The sequence below is a fragment of the Brachyhypopomus gauderio genome, chromosome 19 (genome assembly GCF_052324685.1).
Source record: "Brachyhypopomus gauderio isolate BG-103 chromosome 19, BGAUD_0.2, whole genome shotgun sequence".
Classification (NCBI taxonomy): domain Eukaryota; kingdom Metazoa; phylum Chordata; class Actinopteri; order Gymnotiformes; family Hypopomidae; genus Brachyhypopomus; species Brachyhypopomus gauderio.
This window is the reverse complement of record NC_135229.1, coordinates 370,001-388,703: the sequence shown is the minus strand read 5'-3', so window position 1 is coordinate 388,703 and position 18,703 is coordinate 370,001. Positions and strand designations below refer to the sequence as shown.

Here is an 18,703-nt window from a genome sequence, read left to right as displayed (position 1 = left end):
TAAACACATCAGGCATCAAACGTAAATATGGCTTTGCAGTGTTGTCCGAAACGATACGTTAACAAATACGAGCCTCTTGTAATTCCAGGGCGAAACATGAGAGAACGTGAAGACGTTAAGATTGGGCGTTTTGAAAATAAACAACCATAAACTAATGTGATAAAAAAAAGCGAATTATTTCGATTCATTTCGAGTATATGTATAAATATTTAACTTAATTCAGTTTAACGTGCTGGGAAATATTGAAATGGACCTTTAAAGTGACGTACAAGTGCTTTAATTCCACCTTGTATAGGTGTATGAACCCGGCAAACATGACTTTGTCCATCGCGCTGAAGCGCGGCGCGCGCGCGAAGTTACAAAATTCGAGAGGTGCACGACCTCGCGCCGCGACAGCGCGCGAGGCCCTCGCGCACGGGCGGAGCCACAGCGATTACGTCATTTTCGCCGCGCGGACCCTCGCGCCGCTTGCGGCGCGTCGAGTATAAAGCCTGGTTTATATAGGCTTTAAGTTAAGTTTATATACTTGACGCGCCGCAAGCGGCGCGAGGGTCCGCGCGACGAAAATGACGTAATCGAGTTGTAGGTTGTTCTTTAGGATGCACTTTGCGTAAAACAACTTGTTTGGTGGTCTTATGGTGGACTATTTAAAAGCCATTATGTGGCTTTGTAATCATATTATTGCTGGAATTAATATTGTATATATATACTCCGTTCTGCCATAGTAAGATTACAGGATTCAGTCACGCAGCGTTTTCTTGTGTCCATCTGCCCCCTGGTGGACCGACATCGCAATGACATTTAGAAAGGGAACGTATTTGGGGTTTGAGGTGAATGTGTATTTTAGTAAAATGAAATTTGTTTTTGTATAACTTATCAATAACTCAAGTCTCGCTAGGCTGTAAATTTGTGATTTATAATTGTAAAAATTATATAAACAAATCATACATAATTATAAACCAAAACAATTTATATTATTAAAAACAATCAAATTGTCCTGAATTTAAATTAATTTAAATACTTGATTTAGCACAGAAGGTAACTGGTGTGATTCTCATGGATTTGATAAGTGCAGATTGAAGAGGTGATCTGGCATCTTGGAGATCAGAGTTACAGTTACTACAGCAACACAACAGACCACAGACACCAAGTGACTTATTCATTTATTTGTTTCTTAATGACATTTAAGCATAAATTCTAAAGTTTTACCTTAAGACTATGTTCAGCAGTTCAGAAAAGTACATTCAATAATATCATTTACTAAGCATTCCCTGTTTCTTAATGTTGAAACACGAAGTCTCGACTTGGGTCTGTAATGCAGCTGATCTGGTTGGTGTTCAGGAACAAAGACACCAGTCTGTTACTTTGTTGTTGTTGTTACATTTCAGAGAACATAATTCAATTTGGCAAATTGCTTTCAACAAACTCTCTGTTAATACATTTGATTAATCTGATCTACTTGTTCAAGTCTCCCATCTACAGACGTGTCTGTACGTTTCCAGCTTCCAGACACAAATACACACTCTAAAGGCATCACAGTAATATATTACAAACCTACCCTGTTTTACCCTCAAGGTAATGTGTGATTGATGCAGTGTTTTCAGGAATGGGTCCTGCTTTTACGGGGAGACTTCCCAGCGTTTGATCTGTGCACATTGTGCAGAAGGAATCTGCAAGACAAAATCACCCCACTGTTCCTCAGGAGCGGTCACACACACACACACACACACACACACACACACACACACACACACACACACACACGCGCAGACCCAAACGATACATCTATAACACTTACACACTGAAACTCTGGAGTTGAGCAAAGCTAGTATCAGTGCATGGTGTGGAGGGGGGGGGGGGGTGTTCATTCTCTCCCTGCATCAGCTTGAACAATTCAGTAAGCGTCATCATGGACAACACAGACCAGTGGCTCCATCCTGGGTCAGCCACTGCTCTGCAGGTCATCGGTAAAGGTGCCTTCAACTCAACATAAGCTCACGTTCACAAGGCTGAAGCTTCAGTCCAGTAAGCAAGTGGGCATCATATGCAGGAATGTGTTGTGGGGCCAGTTAGAACTGTACAACTGAGGGGAAAAGCCGCAATCCACAAAAGAAGATAATAATATCCAAATGTAGACCAATAAGAGGCTAATCCAAACGATCTAGAAAGAAAAAATGTAATCCAAGGCGACAATTATGCACATTTAAAAGAAAAAATAGAGATGACGGTGGCACAGGGCTGTTGGGTTCCCCGCAGATATGACGGTAGACAGTAGAGTCCTTGTCCAGAATCGGCCTCGTTTTAAAATGGATCCATCACTTGTTCACAGTAACAGTGTGGAGTGTTTTCAACACGTGTCTTTTCAACAACAGTTGTTGGTCTCTGCCGACGACCCGTCCCTCGCTCTTCCAGGTGTCCAGGTACCTGGCCAGGCTTACCTGCCAAACACGGCCTCGTACTCCAGCAGAACGAGCTCAACTATCTGGTTCTGGTACACCATGTGCACCGCCATGTTTAGAGTCTCCACCTCCGGACGCAGAAGAGTTGGACCAAAGACGATGGCCACGCTCTGGGTCGTCATCCTGTTCTCCTCACTGTGATCGATCACTCTGCGCACACACACACATACACACACACACTGTAGTAATAAACACACAGAGTGATGGAGGAGGGTGTGTGTTTGAGGTTCTGTACCTTCTGAGATGTTTGAAGAGTGTCTGCATGGTGTCATGGTGGGCACGAGGGAGCTGCCACACCAGCTCTTTAATGGCCTGCACTTTCTGCTTATAATCTGAGATTTCTGCACACACACAAATACACACAGGCTGTTTCCACATTTGCAGTGACTTCTCCACCTGTATCTTAATTGGACACAACTGTTCTTTAATCTCGAGACACGCATTTGCCCATCCACTGAGATTCTGTCTGGACACACACACACACACACACACACACACACACACACACACACACACACACACACACACACACACACACACACACAGATGTTCTCTCTACTCACTAATGGCACTGACGAAGTCGTTAAAGAGGGTAAAAGAGAACAGAGGCTCTGGTAACTCTCGGAAAAACATCTTCAGCGCTCCAGTTGTCACGTGAATGTCCTCCCATTTAACGTCGTCCAAATTAATGTTCTCATCTGAGAGACACAGATGCAGTCAGAGTGACATTCACGAACCAGCCCCTCCCCCCCCCAGCCACCAGCCCCTCCCCTCCAGCCACTAGCCCCTCCCCTCCAGCAAACTCTGGTATAATGCTTCAGTTTGACAGTCAGTTTATGTGTAGTTTTTGGCCTGTATGGTGTTGCTGTTATCCAGGATTGTAGTAAATAATCACCGTGATTAACAGCAAATCTCAACTTCTGTATGACTGCCAGATTCCCACTGACCCTGTAGAGACCATCTACACTCAGACCTGGTGGAAGAAAGCACATCATGTTTATATAACAAGTTTAGTACGTTCTGGTAGAAAAACTGACATCCCAATAGGCGTTAGGTGTTTGTAATAGAGCCTCTGCTAACTGAATGTAAACATACATGCGTATAGTTCTAACAAATCTAATGTATCTGGTGTGTATAGTTTTATATATTTTGTGAGTGTACATGATATATATTTTATATATTATATATATTTAAGTGTATTATGTGTTTGGAGCAGCGGTTGTGTGGGCTTCACTGCACCGTGATTCTCCACGTGGTCCACACACATCTTCACAAAGCGAGGCACTGTCGTTTTCTCTCTTTGGCACAAATTGATCAGGTTACATCCGAACACCTGATCTGAAAGGCAAGACACGTGTGACACAAGGCAATTCACAATGATCAACATAAGACAATTTAAACAGAAACAGATAAAAGTAATTAAAGGTGTGTGTGTGTGTGTGTGTGTGTGTGTGTGTGTGTGTGTGTGTGTGTGTGTGTGTGTGTGTGTGTGTGTGTGTGTGTGTGCGCGCGTTTCTCCAGGTCAGTGGCACCTTTGATGTAGCCCTTGTCTCTCACAGCCTGCAGAGTGGGTCTGCGCGTGAGAAATTTCTTCAGCTTTGTCTTGGTTTTTTTCTGTTGTTCTCTCTCTCTGTCTGGTTTATCTGCTCCAGGAGACTCTGGCATGTCCTCTTCAATCGCCTCATCAGACTCCCAGGCCTGCGTGCACGCGCGCACACACACACACACAAGCACCATGTATGATTTTAGTGAACCTACTGTTCTGTGGTCTATTTCTGGCTCTGCTGTGTGGGCAGACAACCTGTCAACCTGTCAGCAGTGCTGGACTGAGAAACAAGTAACAGCTCAACAGACACACTGACATTGGCCTACCACCCAGTACCAGAACCACGCAGTACCAGAACCACGCAGTACCTGAACCACCCAAAAGCACCAGGCAGTGGTACCTATGAGCAGAAACTGTCCGGTGAGAAACATTCCCGAAGAAAAACAGCATGACGTAAACGTTAGTCATATATTTATAAAAATACCTGGGAGTCATGAGAGTGTGAGGGTGTGTGTGCGTGCATGAGGGTGTGTGTGTATGTGTATGTGTGTGTTTTGGGTGAGTCTGTATGTGAAGGGTATATGTATTTGGGATGACTGTTCTTGCGTGTGTTTATGGTATCGGTGATTTGAGACTTTCTGTGTTTACACTTTCAGTGTGTGTGTACGTGTTGAGTTTGTGTGTTCTCACATGTGTGTGTAAGTGGTGAGTGTGTGTGTTCTCAGGTGTGTGTGTAAGTGATGAGTGTGTGTGTTCTCACATGTGTGTGTATGTGGTGAGTGTGTGTTCTCACGTGTGTGTGTGTGTATGTGGTGAGTGTGTGTGTTCTCACATGTGTATGTGGTGAGTGTGTAAGTGGTGAGTGTGTGTGTTCTCACGTGTGTGTTTATGGCATCAGTCAGAGATCTGAGCCAGTCACTGATGACACTTTCAGTGTCGGACTGGATAAGGAGCTCTGTCCCCTGCCGTGTCTTCACCTACACAAACACACAAGGATCATAAATAAATTTGTCGTTTTGAGTAACATACAAATACATTTTACACTGGAATTTCCTCAGATTGCTGTTATTTTATTCTGAAAGACTGGAGAGCCTGTAAAGACATCAGTTATCTGTTTAGTGAGGTTAGATTAATGATTATATGTAATTTCAGCCCAGTTTGAGTCAACACCTCGTCACTAGAATCAGATAGACATTTTATGTTGTCATACAATATGTATAGTCATAGCACGTCTGTATAATACACTTTAGTCATAGCACATGTCTGTATAGGACACTAGTCATAGCACACATCTGAATAGTGCAGTATAGTTGTAGCACACTTCAGTATAGTGCACTAATCATAACACACTTCTGTATAGTACACTGTAGTCATAGCACACATCTGAATAGTGCACTATAGTCGTGACACACTTCTGTATAGTACACTGTAGTCATAGTACACGTCTGAATAGTGCACTATAGTCGTAGCACACTTCTGTACAGTACACTAGTCATGACACACGTCCGTACAGTACACGGTAGTCATGGCACACGTCCGTATAGTACACGGTAGTCATGGCACACATCTGCCTGAGAGGGTAATGTTCACTCCTTTACCTCTAGAACGTTTTTCTTGCTGGTTTTGTCTTTAGATGCTCTCTCCACTGTGGCGCCTCTCAGGTCGACGCTGAACTCTGGCTTTGACTGGTGACCAAACTGGGAACACACAAACATAGACAAACACAAACATCAATTTAACCAGTACATAAAGACATTAGCAAAGCAAGTTTTTTCAATAATGCACCACAAGACAGGTAAACACTGCATCACTAGACCGGTAAACACTGCATCACTAGACCGGTAAACACTGCATCACTAGACCGGTAAATACTGCATCACTGGACCGGTAAACACTGCATCACTGGACCGGTAAACACTGAATCACTAGACCGGTAAACACTGCATCACTGGACATGTAAGCACTGCATCACTAGACAGGTAAGCACTGCATTACTAGACCAGTAAACACTGCATCACTGGACAGGTAAACACTGCATCACTGAACCGGTAAACACTGCGTCACTAGACCCGTAAACACTGCATCACTAGACCGGTAAACCCTGCATCACTAGACCGGTAAACCCTGCATCACTAGACCGGTAAACACTGCATCACTGGACCGGTAAACACTGCATCACTGGACCGGTAAACACTGCATCACTGGACCGGTAAACACTGAATCACTAGACAGGTAACCACTGCATCACTAGACAGGTAACCACTGCATCACTAGACCGGTAACCACTGCATCACTGGACCGGTAAACACTGCATCACTGGACCGGTAAACACTGCATCACTGGACTGGTAAGCACTGCATCACTGGACCGGTAAGCACTGCATCACTGGACCGGTAACCACTGCATCACTGGACCGGTAACCACTGCATCACTGGACCGGTAACCACTGCATCACTGGACCGGTAACCACTGCATCACTGGACCGGTAAGCACCCAGCTGACTCACCCAACTGCTGGCTGTCGCTGAACTCTTGGCAAATATCAGCGAGGAGCCCTGTAGAAGTGCATAGGACGAGGTCCAGTTCTTCCTGTTGGTGGGACACAGATCCATCAGATCAGACACGTCACCCGTCACATCCACAAACATTCACCAGGTGGTTTATCATAAGTGGGTGGTTTATCATCACGTGTGTCCCCCACCAGCACACCAGGCCCGCTAACCAGACTTGTACAAGCTTACGAATGTCTCTCCTGCGTTTGCTTTCTCCTCCTTTAACTTACCGCACTTTCTTGCCTTGCTCTGTGATTTTGGTGACGTTTAGGTTTCCAGATTTTTCTGAGGGCTGAGGAGAAAGATGGAAAAACGAGTTTAGAGAAGGAGGAACATCAGTGTGGAGAATGAAAGCGGAAAGGTAGGAAAACCAAAACAGGACCATCAGACCCCAGTACCATCAGACCCCAGTACCATCAGACCCCAGGAACATCAGACCCCAGGACCATCCATGGTAAAGCATGAGACTCATGAGACCTCCTCTTTTGCACTGTGAGTTGTGTTTTGTTATTTATATCTAGATTAAATAGGGACGGAGAAGTGAAGAAGGGTGAGAGGTCATGGTTTTATGACAGTAAGAGAGAGGAAGAGGTGAGACACCAGGAAGAATAAGAGGTAGTGGTGGAATTCTTAAGAGTGAGAGATTACGGGAGTGATGAGTAGTGGAGTGATGATAAGAGTGAGAGGTTAGGGGAGTGATACTGACTGAATGGGGGTGTTTGGGAGGAGAAGAGAGATCAGAGTTGTCCGCCTCTGGGGTAGCCTCTTTTAGAAGATCCTGGTGAGAACAATCATGTGATTAACTATCGTCGTTTTCTCATGAATAATGATCACGCACAAACATTCAGTCAATCATTCATTCATGCTGATCATTAATGAAAGTGGAATTGATTATTACAAACTGATGCATAATAGAAATGAGTATGAGAAATGAGTATCCCTTTTTCACACCAGATAAATGCTTACAGGAGACACAATAGATGCATTTCATCTGACGGTAATGCAAAAGCAGCATAATTAATCCAGGTAAGTCTGACGCATGTATAGGCTGAATATTGATTACTAAAGCAAACCCATGTGCTGAAGGAGCTGCTGTCTCTCAGAGCAGCCGAGTGTCTTCACTACATCAGCTTCAAACACGTCTTTTCTGATCTTTGTCATTGCCCAACAGCAAGAAAAGCCACTACAGTAGCATCAGAATTATCATGGCAGAATATACCCAAAAAGACCTGTTCACAGCAAATTAGTGAAATCAAGGGAGTGATTAGAAACCCACAGCTGACAGCAGAAGGTCAGAATTAAGGTGCAGTATGATTAGAAAACTATTTCATCCACCACAACTGCTAATAAACCCCAGCACTGCAGTGTGAAGGGGTGTGATTGGCTAGAGGTACCTAGCTCTGTGATCGCATTGGGATTTGATTGGTTGTACTGAAGGCGAGGCACTGACTTGTGGCCTATAGGGGTGAGGACGGACGGAGCCTTTTCGTAAGGAGATGATTCGCCGTTTTTTGACAGACCTCTGCATAAACTTCAGCCAAACAAACATATCAGTACTTCACACGAAAGCTGCCATCAGGGAAGTTATGACAGGAGTGGCTGAGAGGGTCCATGTGCAATCTCATTACTTTCACTGAAAGACCTTCAGATATTTGTCCCAACTGGCAACATATTAAGACCATTACATGATCTGGAGTGGCCTGGCTGTGAAGACCCTGTTATAAGCCTCTACATGATTGGTCATTGTAATGACCCTGCTATAAGCCTCTACATGATTGGTCATTGTAATGACCCTGCTATAAGCCTCTACGTGATTGGTCATTGTGATGGTATATGTACCTGATCAGTTTGACCATCAGGCTGAGACATCTGCAGCAAACATGTTGAGTGGATGAAAAACACACGACATGTTAGTGTAAAAGTTTACAGAAACACAAGACATGTTAGTGTAAGAGTGTTTACAGAAACACAAGACATGTTAGTGTAAGAGTGTTTATAGAAACACAAGACATGTTAGTGTAAAAGTTTACAGAAACACAAGACATGTTAGTGTAAGAGTGTTTAAAGAAACACAAGACATGTTAGTGTAAAAGTTTATAGAAACACAAGACATGTTAGTGTAAGAGTGTTTACAGAAACACAAGACATGTTAATGGAAGAGTGTTTACAGAAACACAAGACATGTTAGTGTAAGAGTGTTTATAGAAATACAAGACATGTTAATGGAAGAGTGTTTACAGAAATACAAGACATGTTAGTGTAAGAGTGTTTATAGAAATACAAGACATGTTAATGGAAGAGTGATTATAGAAACACAAGACATGTTAGTGTAAGAGTGTTTACAGAAACACAAGACATGTTAGTGTAAGAGTGATTATTGAAACACAAGACATGTTAGTGTAAGAGTGTTTATAGAAATACAGGACATGTTAGTGGAAGAGTGATTCAGGGCTACTCAAGGGTGCCAATAACTTTTTCCAGGCTCCATAATAATATACAAAAAAGTTTGTGGCTATGATTGAGCAGATGGCCACTTAGGGTCCAACCGACATGTAGACTGTGAAAAATCTGATAAATTTGGCTTCGCCATTTTCAACAAGCCAACGCTAACGCTAACCCTAGCTAACCCAAGCTAACCCAACCTTACCCAAGCTAAACCTAACTAACCCAAGCTAACCCAAGCTAACCCTACTTAATCCAAGCTAACCCAAGCTAATGCTTAATGCTGAAGTTTTGGCTCGATTGCTTTGCGAGTCTCGCTGGTGATCAGATTCCAAGCATTTTTTGATAAGCAGAGACGCCATGTGAGTGAGAGCTACAGCATATCGTTTACATTTTAAAATACACACTCAAAAGAAAATGGTGGATATTTTTCCCAATTACAAAAAATCCTCATCCATAAAAAATAATGCTATTGTTTCACCTGTTGCCACCGGTGAGTGAAATAACTATATTAAAATATAATTAAATTAATATTTATGGTCACGTTTGCAACCATTTTAGTCGAAGTCTGGAGCCTTGTGACTACAGAAATACAAAACATGTTAGTAGAAGGGTGATTATAGAAATCGTGTCTTCTGAGAGCACCACAGTATAATGGGACGTGTACAGTGAAGCTCACAGACCTCTAGAGACTGTCCATATCAGACAACACTGTCACTACACCGTCACTACACCGTCACTACACTGTCACTACACCGTCACTACACCGTCACTACACTGTCACTACACCGTCACTACACCGTCACTACACAGTCACTACACAGTCACTACACAGTCACTACACCGTCACTACACCGTCACTACACCGTCACTACACCGTCACTACACCGTCTTTCAATTAGAAATTATACATAATAAATCAGCATTTTGTGTGAGTGTGTGTGAGCGTGCGTGTGTGTGTGTGAGCGTGCGTGTGTGTGTGTGAGCGTGCGTGTGAGTGTGTGAGCATGCGTGTATTTGTGTGTGTATTTGTGTGTGTGTGTGCATGTGAGTGAGCGTGTGTGTGCGTGTGTGTGTGTGTATTTGTGTGCTTGTGTGAGTGTGCGTGTGTGTGTGTGTGTGTATGTGTGTGTACATACATTGTCATTAGCCTCCAGTAGGTATGCACTGTGCCTCCACTTGGTAAGTACGATGGGGGCGGGCTGCCTCCGGTCTAGGCTGCGGGTTTTGCTGGTGTCTCCGCTCCCTGCCATCGTGGGTGGAGGGTTTGACTGCATCAGGAGGAGCAGGACAGTGTGAGAACGCAGGTGCGCTGGAGTTCAACACACCTGGTGCTGACATTAAACCTTAATAAGCATGTCTTCATTATTTTTAATTCAACAGGTGATTGAGTCTCAGATTCAGATTATTTTGTTAAAGCCAAAACAGTACAAATGATATTTAGCAAAAATGCAGTGACTAAGAAAAAAGATTTTTGTGGAAATGTAAGAATCGATATTGGATCAACCAATCAAATAGCACCATTAGTTGGAGAGCCAGCGCTAGTGGACACCCCGCACTTACGTGTGTTCTGAGGTTGACTTTAGGAAGCTCCCACTCCGACCTGGAACCGTCTGCGCTGTAATAATACGGCCGACCCTGTTCATCCGAGTGTTTGATCCACTACACATGCAAAACGCACACACACACATCACCATTTAGCCAAGAAGCTACAGTACACGGTCATGCTGACCTACTCGTGTGTTCGTCCAAAAATGATCAGACAATGTAATAAACGTGTGTGCTATTTTTCAATGCAAACCGTATAAAGTTTATGTATAATCTCCATGTATAATTATGTAATGGCCCGACACTGCTAACACTCTTTTCTTTGCACCTCTAGACACAGTCAGACGAGGACTCCAGTCTTCAGCCACTCTGATAAATGGGGAAGCAGGTGTAATAAGGTACCCCACTTTCTGAGAGGTCTAAAGGTATACCCGCTTTCTGAGAGGTCTAAAGGTATACCCGCTTTCTGAGAGGTCTAAAGGTATACCTACTTTCTGAGAGGTCTAAAGGTATACCCGCTTTCTGAGAGGTCTAAAGGTATACCCGCTTTCTGAGAGGTATAATAAAGTGTACCCCGTTTTCTGAAGTTCTAATAAGGTGTACCCCACTTTCTGAGAGGTCTAATAAGGTGTACCCCTCTTTTTTTTAACCCCTCTTTCTGAGAGGTCTAATAAGGTGTTCCCTGCTGTCTGAGAGGTCTAATAAGGTGTACCCCTCTTTCCGAGAGGTCTAATAAGGTGTTCCCTGCTTTCTGAGAGGTCTTTCTTGCAAGTTCACAAGTTATCGGAATGAACTGCAAGTTTAGAAAATCTGAGTTATTATATTTTTATATTATTTATTATATATATATAAATTTTTTAAAGGCCTTTGGTTATTCCACATATTCTGAAGGACCATAAACACAAAACTGCCTGTGTCTACACGGAGACCCATCTTTGCAGTGTACGGGCTAAATAACAGCATTCCTTCCATCTTAATGTGCTGCTTTTCACTCTTGTTCACTCCATGAGTGTCTGTCATTTTACTGTGAGTCCTGCACAGGTGTGTCAGTGTAAACATTCAGGCCCTGATGGTGCGGTGCTCATGTCAGCAGCCACCAGAACAGGGCTGAGCTGACGTAAGAGGAGTCGACAGAGGGCCGGGCCACACCAGAATAACAGGACCATGTGTTTGCCTTAACAATCATACAAATTAAGGAATTTCTAGCCAAGTGTGTAAAATACAGAGCAGACTTAATGCAAATACATTCATTCATTAAACACTGGCATTGTGCTTTTTAGTCATTTATGCATTTATTTACTGTTGGCCAAGCAACCACAAGTCTGTTCACTGCTATTATTACTACTACACTGCACAAGCAAATCAGTATTGTGTGTGTGTGTGTGTGTGTGTGTGTGTGTGTGTGTACCTTCTCATTAGTATAGTCACACACATAGAGTGTGTGTCCATATTCATCAAGTTCCTCAGACCAGCCTCTAGGGGGAGAGCCATACTGGCTGTCTGATTGGCTACTGGGGTAGTACTCCTCCGATGACAAAACCTTCACCCAGCCAATCACAGCAAGGCAAGGAAAGTCGAGAGACCAAGCAGGTGTAGAGACAAGGGAATAAGGGATGAGAGGACAGAGATAAGGAATGAAAAGAAAATTTGTTCCATCACCAGCAATGTGTTAGTGCAGTCAGACCCACACCAGTGCCCACAGTACCCAGGGAAAGTAGATTATAATAGCAAGATCATCATGGTGAGATTAAATACCCAACGTGCGTTCTAGCAACCAGTCTGTCCCAGTGACGCCCTGTACTGTCCTTGTGCTTGTAGTAATTTTGGCCCTTGTGTTTGTGCACTACTGGTCCCCCAGTATCCCAGTACCTCGGCCTCTGTGGTGGTGTCATGTCGTCCCTCCTTCCTGGTGAAGCTGTCACGTGCACGTGGAGGTTTCCACGTTCTCTCCTGCGTGGAGCGGTTGTAGTAGAAGTGCCGGCCGCTGGCGTCTCTGTGTGTCTCCCAGTCTCCGTTTGTGCTCAGTGGAGCTCCTGATGGGGGGGGTGGAAGTCCAGACTGGGAGATCTTCAGCTGCTGCAGGTTTGTGTACACGGGCGAGTCGGGTGTTTCCTGGACCAGACACAGGTGGGACGCACATACAACACTGGATGGTTTCATCAAGAACGTATTTGACCAGTAATATTGAACTCAGGATTTGTACGGGTGCTTGAGAAATGTACAGCCTCTTTTAATTCCAATGCAAAATGTGAATATGTTCGGATAATAATAAATAAATTATTAAATAGAAAATAAACTACCATTAAATAAATAGATGCTAGCTTGGTAGCTAAGCTAGCTACCAAAGCAAATCATAAACAAACTGCAAATATTTGAAGCATAGTTTGAGCTAGCTAGCTTTAGCTATCTTAATACGCCAATAAACTAATGTAATACACGTGTTCTTCTGCTATTACCACACATCGTACCATCTCTTTAAATGTGATAAAAAAGTGAATTAATCATTTTGAGTTTGTGTGTTTGCATAAATATGTAATTTACTACAGCTGTAAGGTGCTTGAAAAAATTGAAAATTAACCTTGAAAGCACTTGAATTTGACCTTGTAAAGGTGAATGAACGCTGTAAAGAGCAGGAAATGGAAAAAGGAAGGCAAGGCTTGACAGAACGTAAGATGAAGTTCATGTGTGTAAGAGAAGAAAAGTGCAGTTCAAGTAGTTTGAATATTGCACCGGTAATTGCACAACTAACCCTGAGGATTTAACTTCCTAAATTTCAGTGTCCATCAGTACATCAGTGAAGACATATGTGCACATGCATGCACACTTACATAAGAGTCACTGTCAGAACCCACAGAACCTTAGTTCACAGGACTAAACTCTCATAATGATGAACATTCATACAATTCATATCAGAAACACACATTCAGATCAGACTAACGACGTTCAGACACAAACCACATTTACACAGACCATATTTAGACAGTTTGAACATGTTAATTCTGATTATGCACATAAACCATGTTACAACAGCGTATAACAGCGTATAGTTGATACTACATCAGTGAAGACATATGTGCACATGCATGCACACTTACATAAGAGTCACTGTCAGAACCCACAGAACCTTAGTTCACAGGACTAAACTCTCATAATGATGAACATTCATACAATTCATATCAGAAACACACATTCAGATCAGACTAACGACGTTCAGACACAAACCACATTTACACAGACCATATTTAGACAGTTTGAACATGTTAATTCTGATTATGCACATAAACCATGTTACAACAGCGTATAACAGCGTATAGTTGATACTCACCACTGCTAACACTGAATCTCAAAGATATACTCACATGTACCAAAACATACACACACACACACACACACACACACACACACACACACACACACACAGACACACATACATTGCATGGAGGGGTTGTAGTAGAAATGGAGAGACAACGACGTGAACACACACAGTACCTGTGGTGGTGTGTTGTAAGTGAAAACCTCATCCTCAGAATGTGGAGACAGGTGCCAACTGACTCTAAAACGCTTAAACATTATTCCAGCTAGAGATACACACACACACTCCAGCCACAGACACACACTGCTCTGAATCTGTACTACACAGAGAAAGGGGCTTGTCTGCCTCCTGTATCCACTTCCCCATTAGTGTGTGTGTGTGTGTGTGTGTGTGTGTGTGTGTGTGTGTGTATGTGCTTGTGTGTAACAGTCATTCATGTTAAACTGTATTTCAGTGAACTCTTAGCATGTGGTGATTTTGGGGTGGACAAAAGAGTTAATTCTCCATCTCTCTCTCTCTCTCTCTCTCTCTCTCTCTCTCTCACACATGCACACACACGCAGTAACACTGTTTTGTCCATGTGTGCTGCTATAGAGTGTGTGTGGAGAGCAGACGCAGTGGTTCTCTCTGACCTGGTGATTGCGTTGCCTGTTTTGAAGGTTACTATTGTGTGTGTGAGAGAGAGAGAGAGAGAGAGAGATCACATTTCCCTCTGCCTTTAACTGTGTGTGTGTGGGTGTGTCTGTGAAAGGCCAACACAACAGCACAGAGTTCACCATACAGAAATACAAAGCCCTGTGTCTTCAAAGGCAAACATGGTCAAAACGCTTTATGTCCACTATCAGAACTGCACCACAACACTAACGTTTTAAAGTATTGCAGAGTCATAGAACAGCAACAGCATGATGACATTAAAATAGTAAGTAGGAATGTTTTTTTAATGTGCCGGTTGTACACAGCGGAATGAAGAAAAGTGTGTGAGCAGGAGCTTTGGCAGTGTGGCATGTTGGAACAGAATCCTCCGTTAGCAGCAGCAGGGGAATGTGAGCTGGGGATCCAGTGCTACACCCTACACGCAGCTCTGGGGATCCAGTGCTACACCCTACACGCAGTTCTGGGGATCCAGTGCTACACCCTACACGCAGTTCTGGGGATCCAGTGCTACACCCTACACGCAGTTCTGGGGATCCAGTGCTACACCCTACACGCAGTTCTGGGGATCCAGTGCTATGTCCTACACGCAGTTCTGGGGATCCAGTGCTACACCCTACACGCAGTTCTGGGGATCCAGTGCTACACCCTACACGCAGTTCTGGGGATCCAGTGCTACACCCTATACGCAGTTCTGGGGATCCAGTGCTACACCCTACACTCAGTTCTGGGGATCCAGTGGTACACCCTACACGCAGCTCTGGGGATCCAGTGGTACACCCTACACTCAGTTCTGGGGATCCAGTGCTACAGTCTACATCTATCAGTGCCTTACTGAACTGCACTACGTACTTACATTCTCACGTAACAATATGTGAATGATGGCCAATGATGTCCCCCCCTCCCTGTCCCCTCTCACTTCCTGTCCATCTCAGCTTCTCTTTCCTTTTTGTACTGCTGTAACCTGCAGGAGGCGACAAACCACACACAAAAGAATAATATTCCCTTCCCTACACTGTGTGTGTGTGTGTGTGTGTGTGTGTGTGTGTGTGTGTGTGCGTGTGTGTGTGTTGGGGGAGTGAGAGGGTGTGTAGGGGTATGACTGTGTCTGGAGGGTGGGAGGAATGTGAGTGTGTTGGGGGAGTGAGTGAGTGTGTAGGGCGTGAATGTGAGTGTGTGTGGGGGAGTGAGTGAGTGTGTAGAGCGTAAATGTGAGTGTGTGTGGGGGAGTGAGTGAGTGTATAGGGCGTGAATGTGAGTGTGTGTGGGGGAGTGAGTGAGTGTGTAGGGCGTGAATGTGAGTGTGTGTGGGGGAGTGAGTGAGTGTGTAGGGCGTAAATGTGAGTGTGTGTGTAGGGAGTGAATGGGGCACACACACTCTCCCTTTGGGCAGGCTGTGATGGCGTGATTAAAGCATTAGGACCTGTTGTGTGTTCTATGATCTCCATGGCTACATCATCCAAACAAAGTGTGAGTCAGCAGATTGCCCCCTGCTGCCCCCTGCTGCCCCGCACAGCTTGGAACAGAAATGAGTGTTAATATATTCACTGATCTAAGACACCTGAGTCAACCAGCCATCTTGTTGCTACGTGTTAAAACAAGGAAAGTTCACTCTCTAACCCTAACCCTAACCCTAGTTCACTCTCTAACTCTAACTTCTCGACCAGCACACCAGGAAACAGCTTCCTGCAGCAACACACAGTGTGACTATACAGCCAGCAGTGACACTCTGGGCTCAGGAACTCACAGAAGTACTATAGACCCAGCAACATCCAGACCCAGCAACATCCAGACCCAGCAACACCCAGACCCAGCAACACGCAGACCCAGCAACACGCAGACCCAGCAACACGCAGACCCAGCAACGCCCAGACCCAGCATCACGCAGACCCAGCAACACCCAGACCCAGCATCACGCAGACCCAGCATCGCCCAGACCCAGCAACACCCAGACCCAGCATCGCCCAGACCCAGCAACGCCCAGACCCAGCAACGCCCAGACCCAGCATCGCCCAGACCCAGCATCACGCAGACCCAGCATCACGCAGACCCAGCATCACGCAGACCCAGCAACACGCAGACCCAGCAACACGCAGACCCAGCATCGCCCAGACCCAGCAACACGCAGACCCAGCAACATGCAGACCCAGCATCACGCAGACCCAGCAACATGCAGACCCAGCAACATGCAGACCCAGCAACACGCAGACCCAGCATCGCCCAGACCCAGCAACACGCAGACCCAGCAACACGCAGACCCAGCAACATGCAGACCCAGCATCGCCCAGACCCAGCAACACGCAGACCCAGCAACACGCAGACCCAGCAACATGCAGACCCAGCAACACGCAGACCCAGCATCGCCCAGACCCAGCATCACGCAGACCCAGCAACACGCAGACCCAGCAACATGCAGACCCAGCATCACGCAGACCCAGCAACGCCCAGACCCAGCAACACGCAGACCCAGCAACACGCAGACCCAGCAACACGCAGACCCAGCAACATGCAGACCTTTTTTCAAACCAGATACTGCACTATTAGGTGAAGACACAAGCCCATATCCTAGAAAGCAGAAATAAAGCCCATCCCCACCCACAGAACACTCCGGAACCGCCCACAGAACACTCCGGAACCGCCCACAGAACACTCCGGAACCGCCCAGTTAAAGGCTGATGAGGGGAGGAGTCAGTGTGCTACACCTGAACAGACGTGCTCAGTTTGAAGTGTTCAGGCAGCAGTGGTTTGAGAGGACTGCACTAATGGCGCATTTCCACTAGGGCCTGCTTGGCACGGTACGGTTCGATTCGCGACGGTTTGTGAGTGTTTCCATTAGTACCAGGACCCGTTTAGCCGGCCCCTTTGGGTACTTTTTTCGTACCGACTCGCTCGAGGTTCTAACCGTTCCGAAGCGGTACAGTTCTGTGACGTGGAGGAACAGCATGACACTGATTGGCCAGGGAGTGTCGTCACAGGTTGCGTCAGGAGAGCGACTCCTCCGCTATGCTATGGACTCCTCACCCATTTTTAAAACCCAAGGAGCGAAGTCTGTTCCCTGGTCAAACGCCGAGGTACAAACCTTTCTGTTAATAATCAGCGATCAAAAAATCCAGGGCGAACTGGACGGGGCCACTAGAAATGTAAAGGTTTTTAGCGAGGTTTCCGCGCTAATGGCCACTCATGGCTACCAGCGGTCCATTCAGCAGTGCCGGTCGGTCCAAGCTAAAAAAGCTTAACGCGATTACCGGGCGGTGAAGGACCATAACGGACGCAGCGGAGCAAACCGCAAAGACTGGAAATGGTTCCAGCAAATGGATGTCATATACGGTCACCGGCCAGCCAGTAACGGAAGAGAAAACGTGCTGGACATTGTCGGTGCTGGAGGCCACGGAGAATGGTGAGTGTATTGTGATTTCACAGTTTTACTACTAGGCTCGTAAAAGATGTAATATGAACGCATCTATTGTAAACGCAGGAATTTAGAGCTGTGTTTGTAGTTAATGTTACCACCACAGTCACTACTGTACAATAGCTAGCTCTTAGCCTTGCTAGTTGCTAGTTAGCTGTAGCCATAAACACAGCACGAGCAGCGATGACGTGCTACACATTTTGTGCAGTTACGCTATATTGTTGTTGCTTTCACGGGAATGCTTGTGTTTAATATTTGTTATTTTTTACGTTCAAGATTCCCCTTCCACTGACGAGGCGAGCGGAGTTGGCGGAAAATGTTTCCTTCAACCGGGCTTTCCTCGGGGTGCTTGGCGAACTTGTGAACACCATGCGAGACAGACGCCAGTAAAAGCACACAAAATGTTGCTTGTAGTACTATAAATATTTATTTCATATAAAGCTATACGTATATATTTGCTTTTTGCACTTTTTTAAACTATAACTATATTATTTACATATGTTGTACTTTAAATATCTATATTTCATAATAAAGTTTGATTTCATTTGATTGTATGACTGATGCTTTTTATGCAGGGTGTGTTCAGCCTGTTTTAGTAATACCAAATTATTATCAATAATTAGAGCAACCACATACAATAATGAAGATAAAGATAAATAAGATACAATAATGCTATGTGTTAAGGGGCGTCGACCGGTGTTGTGGTCGTATACAAATGATGTCACGACACTACAACCCGCGCGCCAACAGCGACTCCACCCACATTGGGGTGGTTCACCATTGT

General features: G+C 44.9%; 1 protein-coding gene across 7 annotated transcripts in view; it reads right to left on the bottom strand.

The window, feature by feature from the left end:
- Window positions 1-1,146: 1,146 nt before the first annotated feature.
- The window catches only part of arhgap12a (Rho GTPase activating protein 12a), a 31,052-nt gene continuing 13,495 nt past the window's right edge, over window positions 1,147-18,703 (bottom strand). For 2 of the 7 annotated variants that reach the window (XM_076981086.1, XM_076981087.1), the window contains 17 exons: window positions 12,416-12,658; window positions 11,955-12,086; window positions 10,562-10,660; window positions 10,138-10,269; window positions 8,396-8,425; window positions 8,007-8,087; window positions 7,263-7,334; window positions 6,787-6,848; window positions 6,512-6,593; window positions 5,604-5,702; window positions 4,884-4,982; window positions 3,992-4,157; window positions 3,699-3,797; window positions 3,355-3,432; window positions 3,023-3,157; window positions 2,695-2,800; window positions 1,147-2,609 (listed from right to left, as the gene is read on the bottom strand). In XM_076981086.1, coding sequence (XP_076837201.1) covers window positions 2,435-2,609; window positions 2,695-2,800; window positions 3,023-3,157; window positions 3,355-3,432; window positions 3,699-3,797; window positions 3,992-4,157; window positions 4,884-4,982; window positions 5,604-5,702; window positions 6,512-6,593; window positions 6,787-6,848; window positions 7,263-7,334; window positions 8,007-8,087; window positions 8,396-8,425; window positions 10,138-10,269; window positions 10,562-10,660; window positions 11,955-12,086; window positions 12,416-12,658 — 1,890 coding nt within the window. In that variant the 3' untranslated portion in view covers window positions 1,147-2,434. The remainder of the gene's footprint in view (window positions 2,610-2,694; window positions 2,801-3,022; window positions 3,158-3,354; window positions 3,433-3,698; window positions 3,798-3,991; window positions 4,158-4,883; window positions 4,983-5,603; window positions 5,703-6,511; window positions 6,594-6,786; window positions 6,849-7,262; window positions 7,335-8,006; window positions 8,088-8,395; window positions 8,426-10,137; window positions 10,270-10,561; window positions 10,661-11,954; window positions 12,087-12,415; window positions 12,659-18,703) is intronic. The other 5 variants (XM_076981088.1, XM_076981090.1, XM_076981092.1 and 2 more) reach the window with 5 other exon arrangements.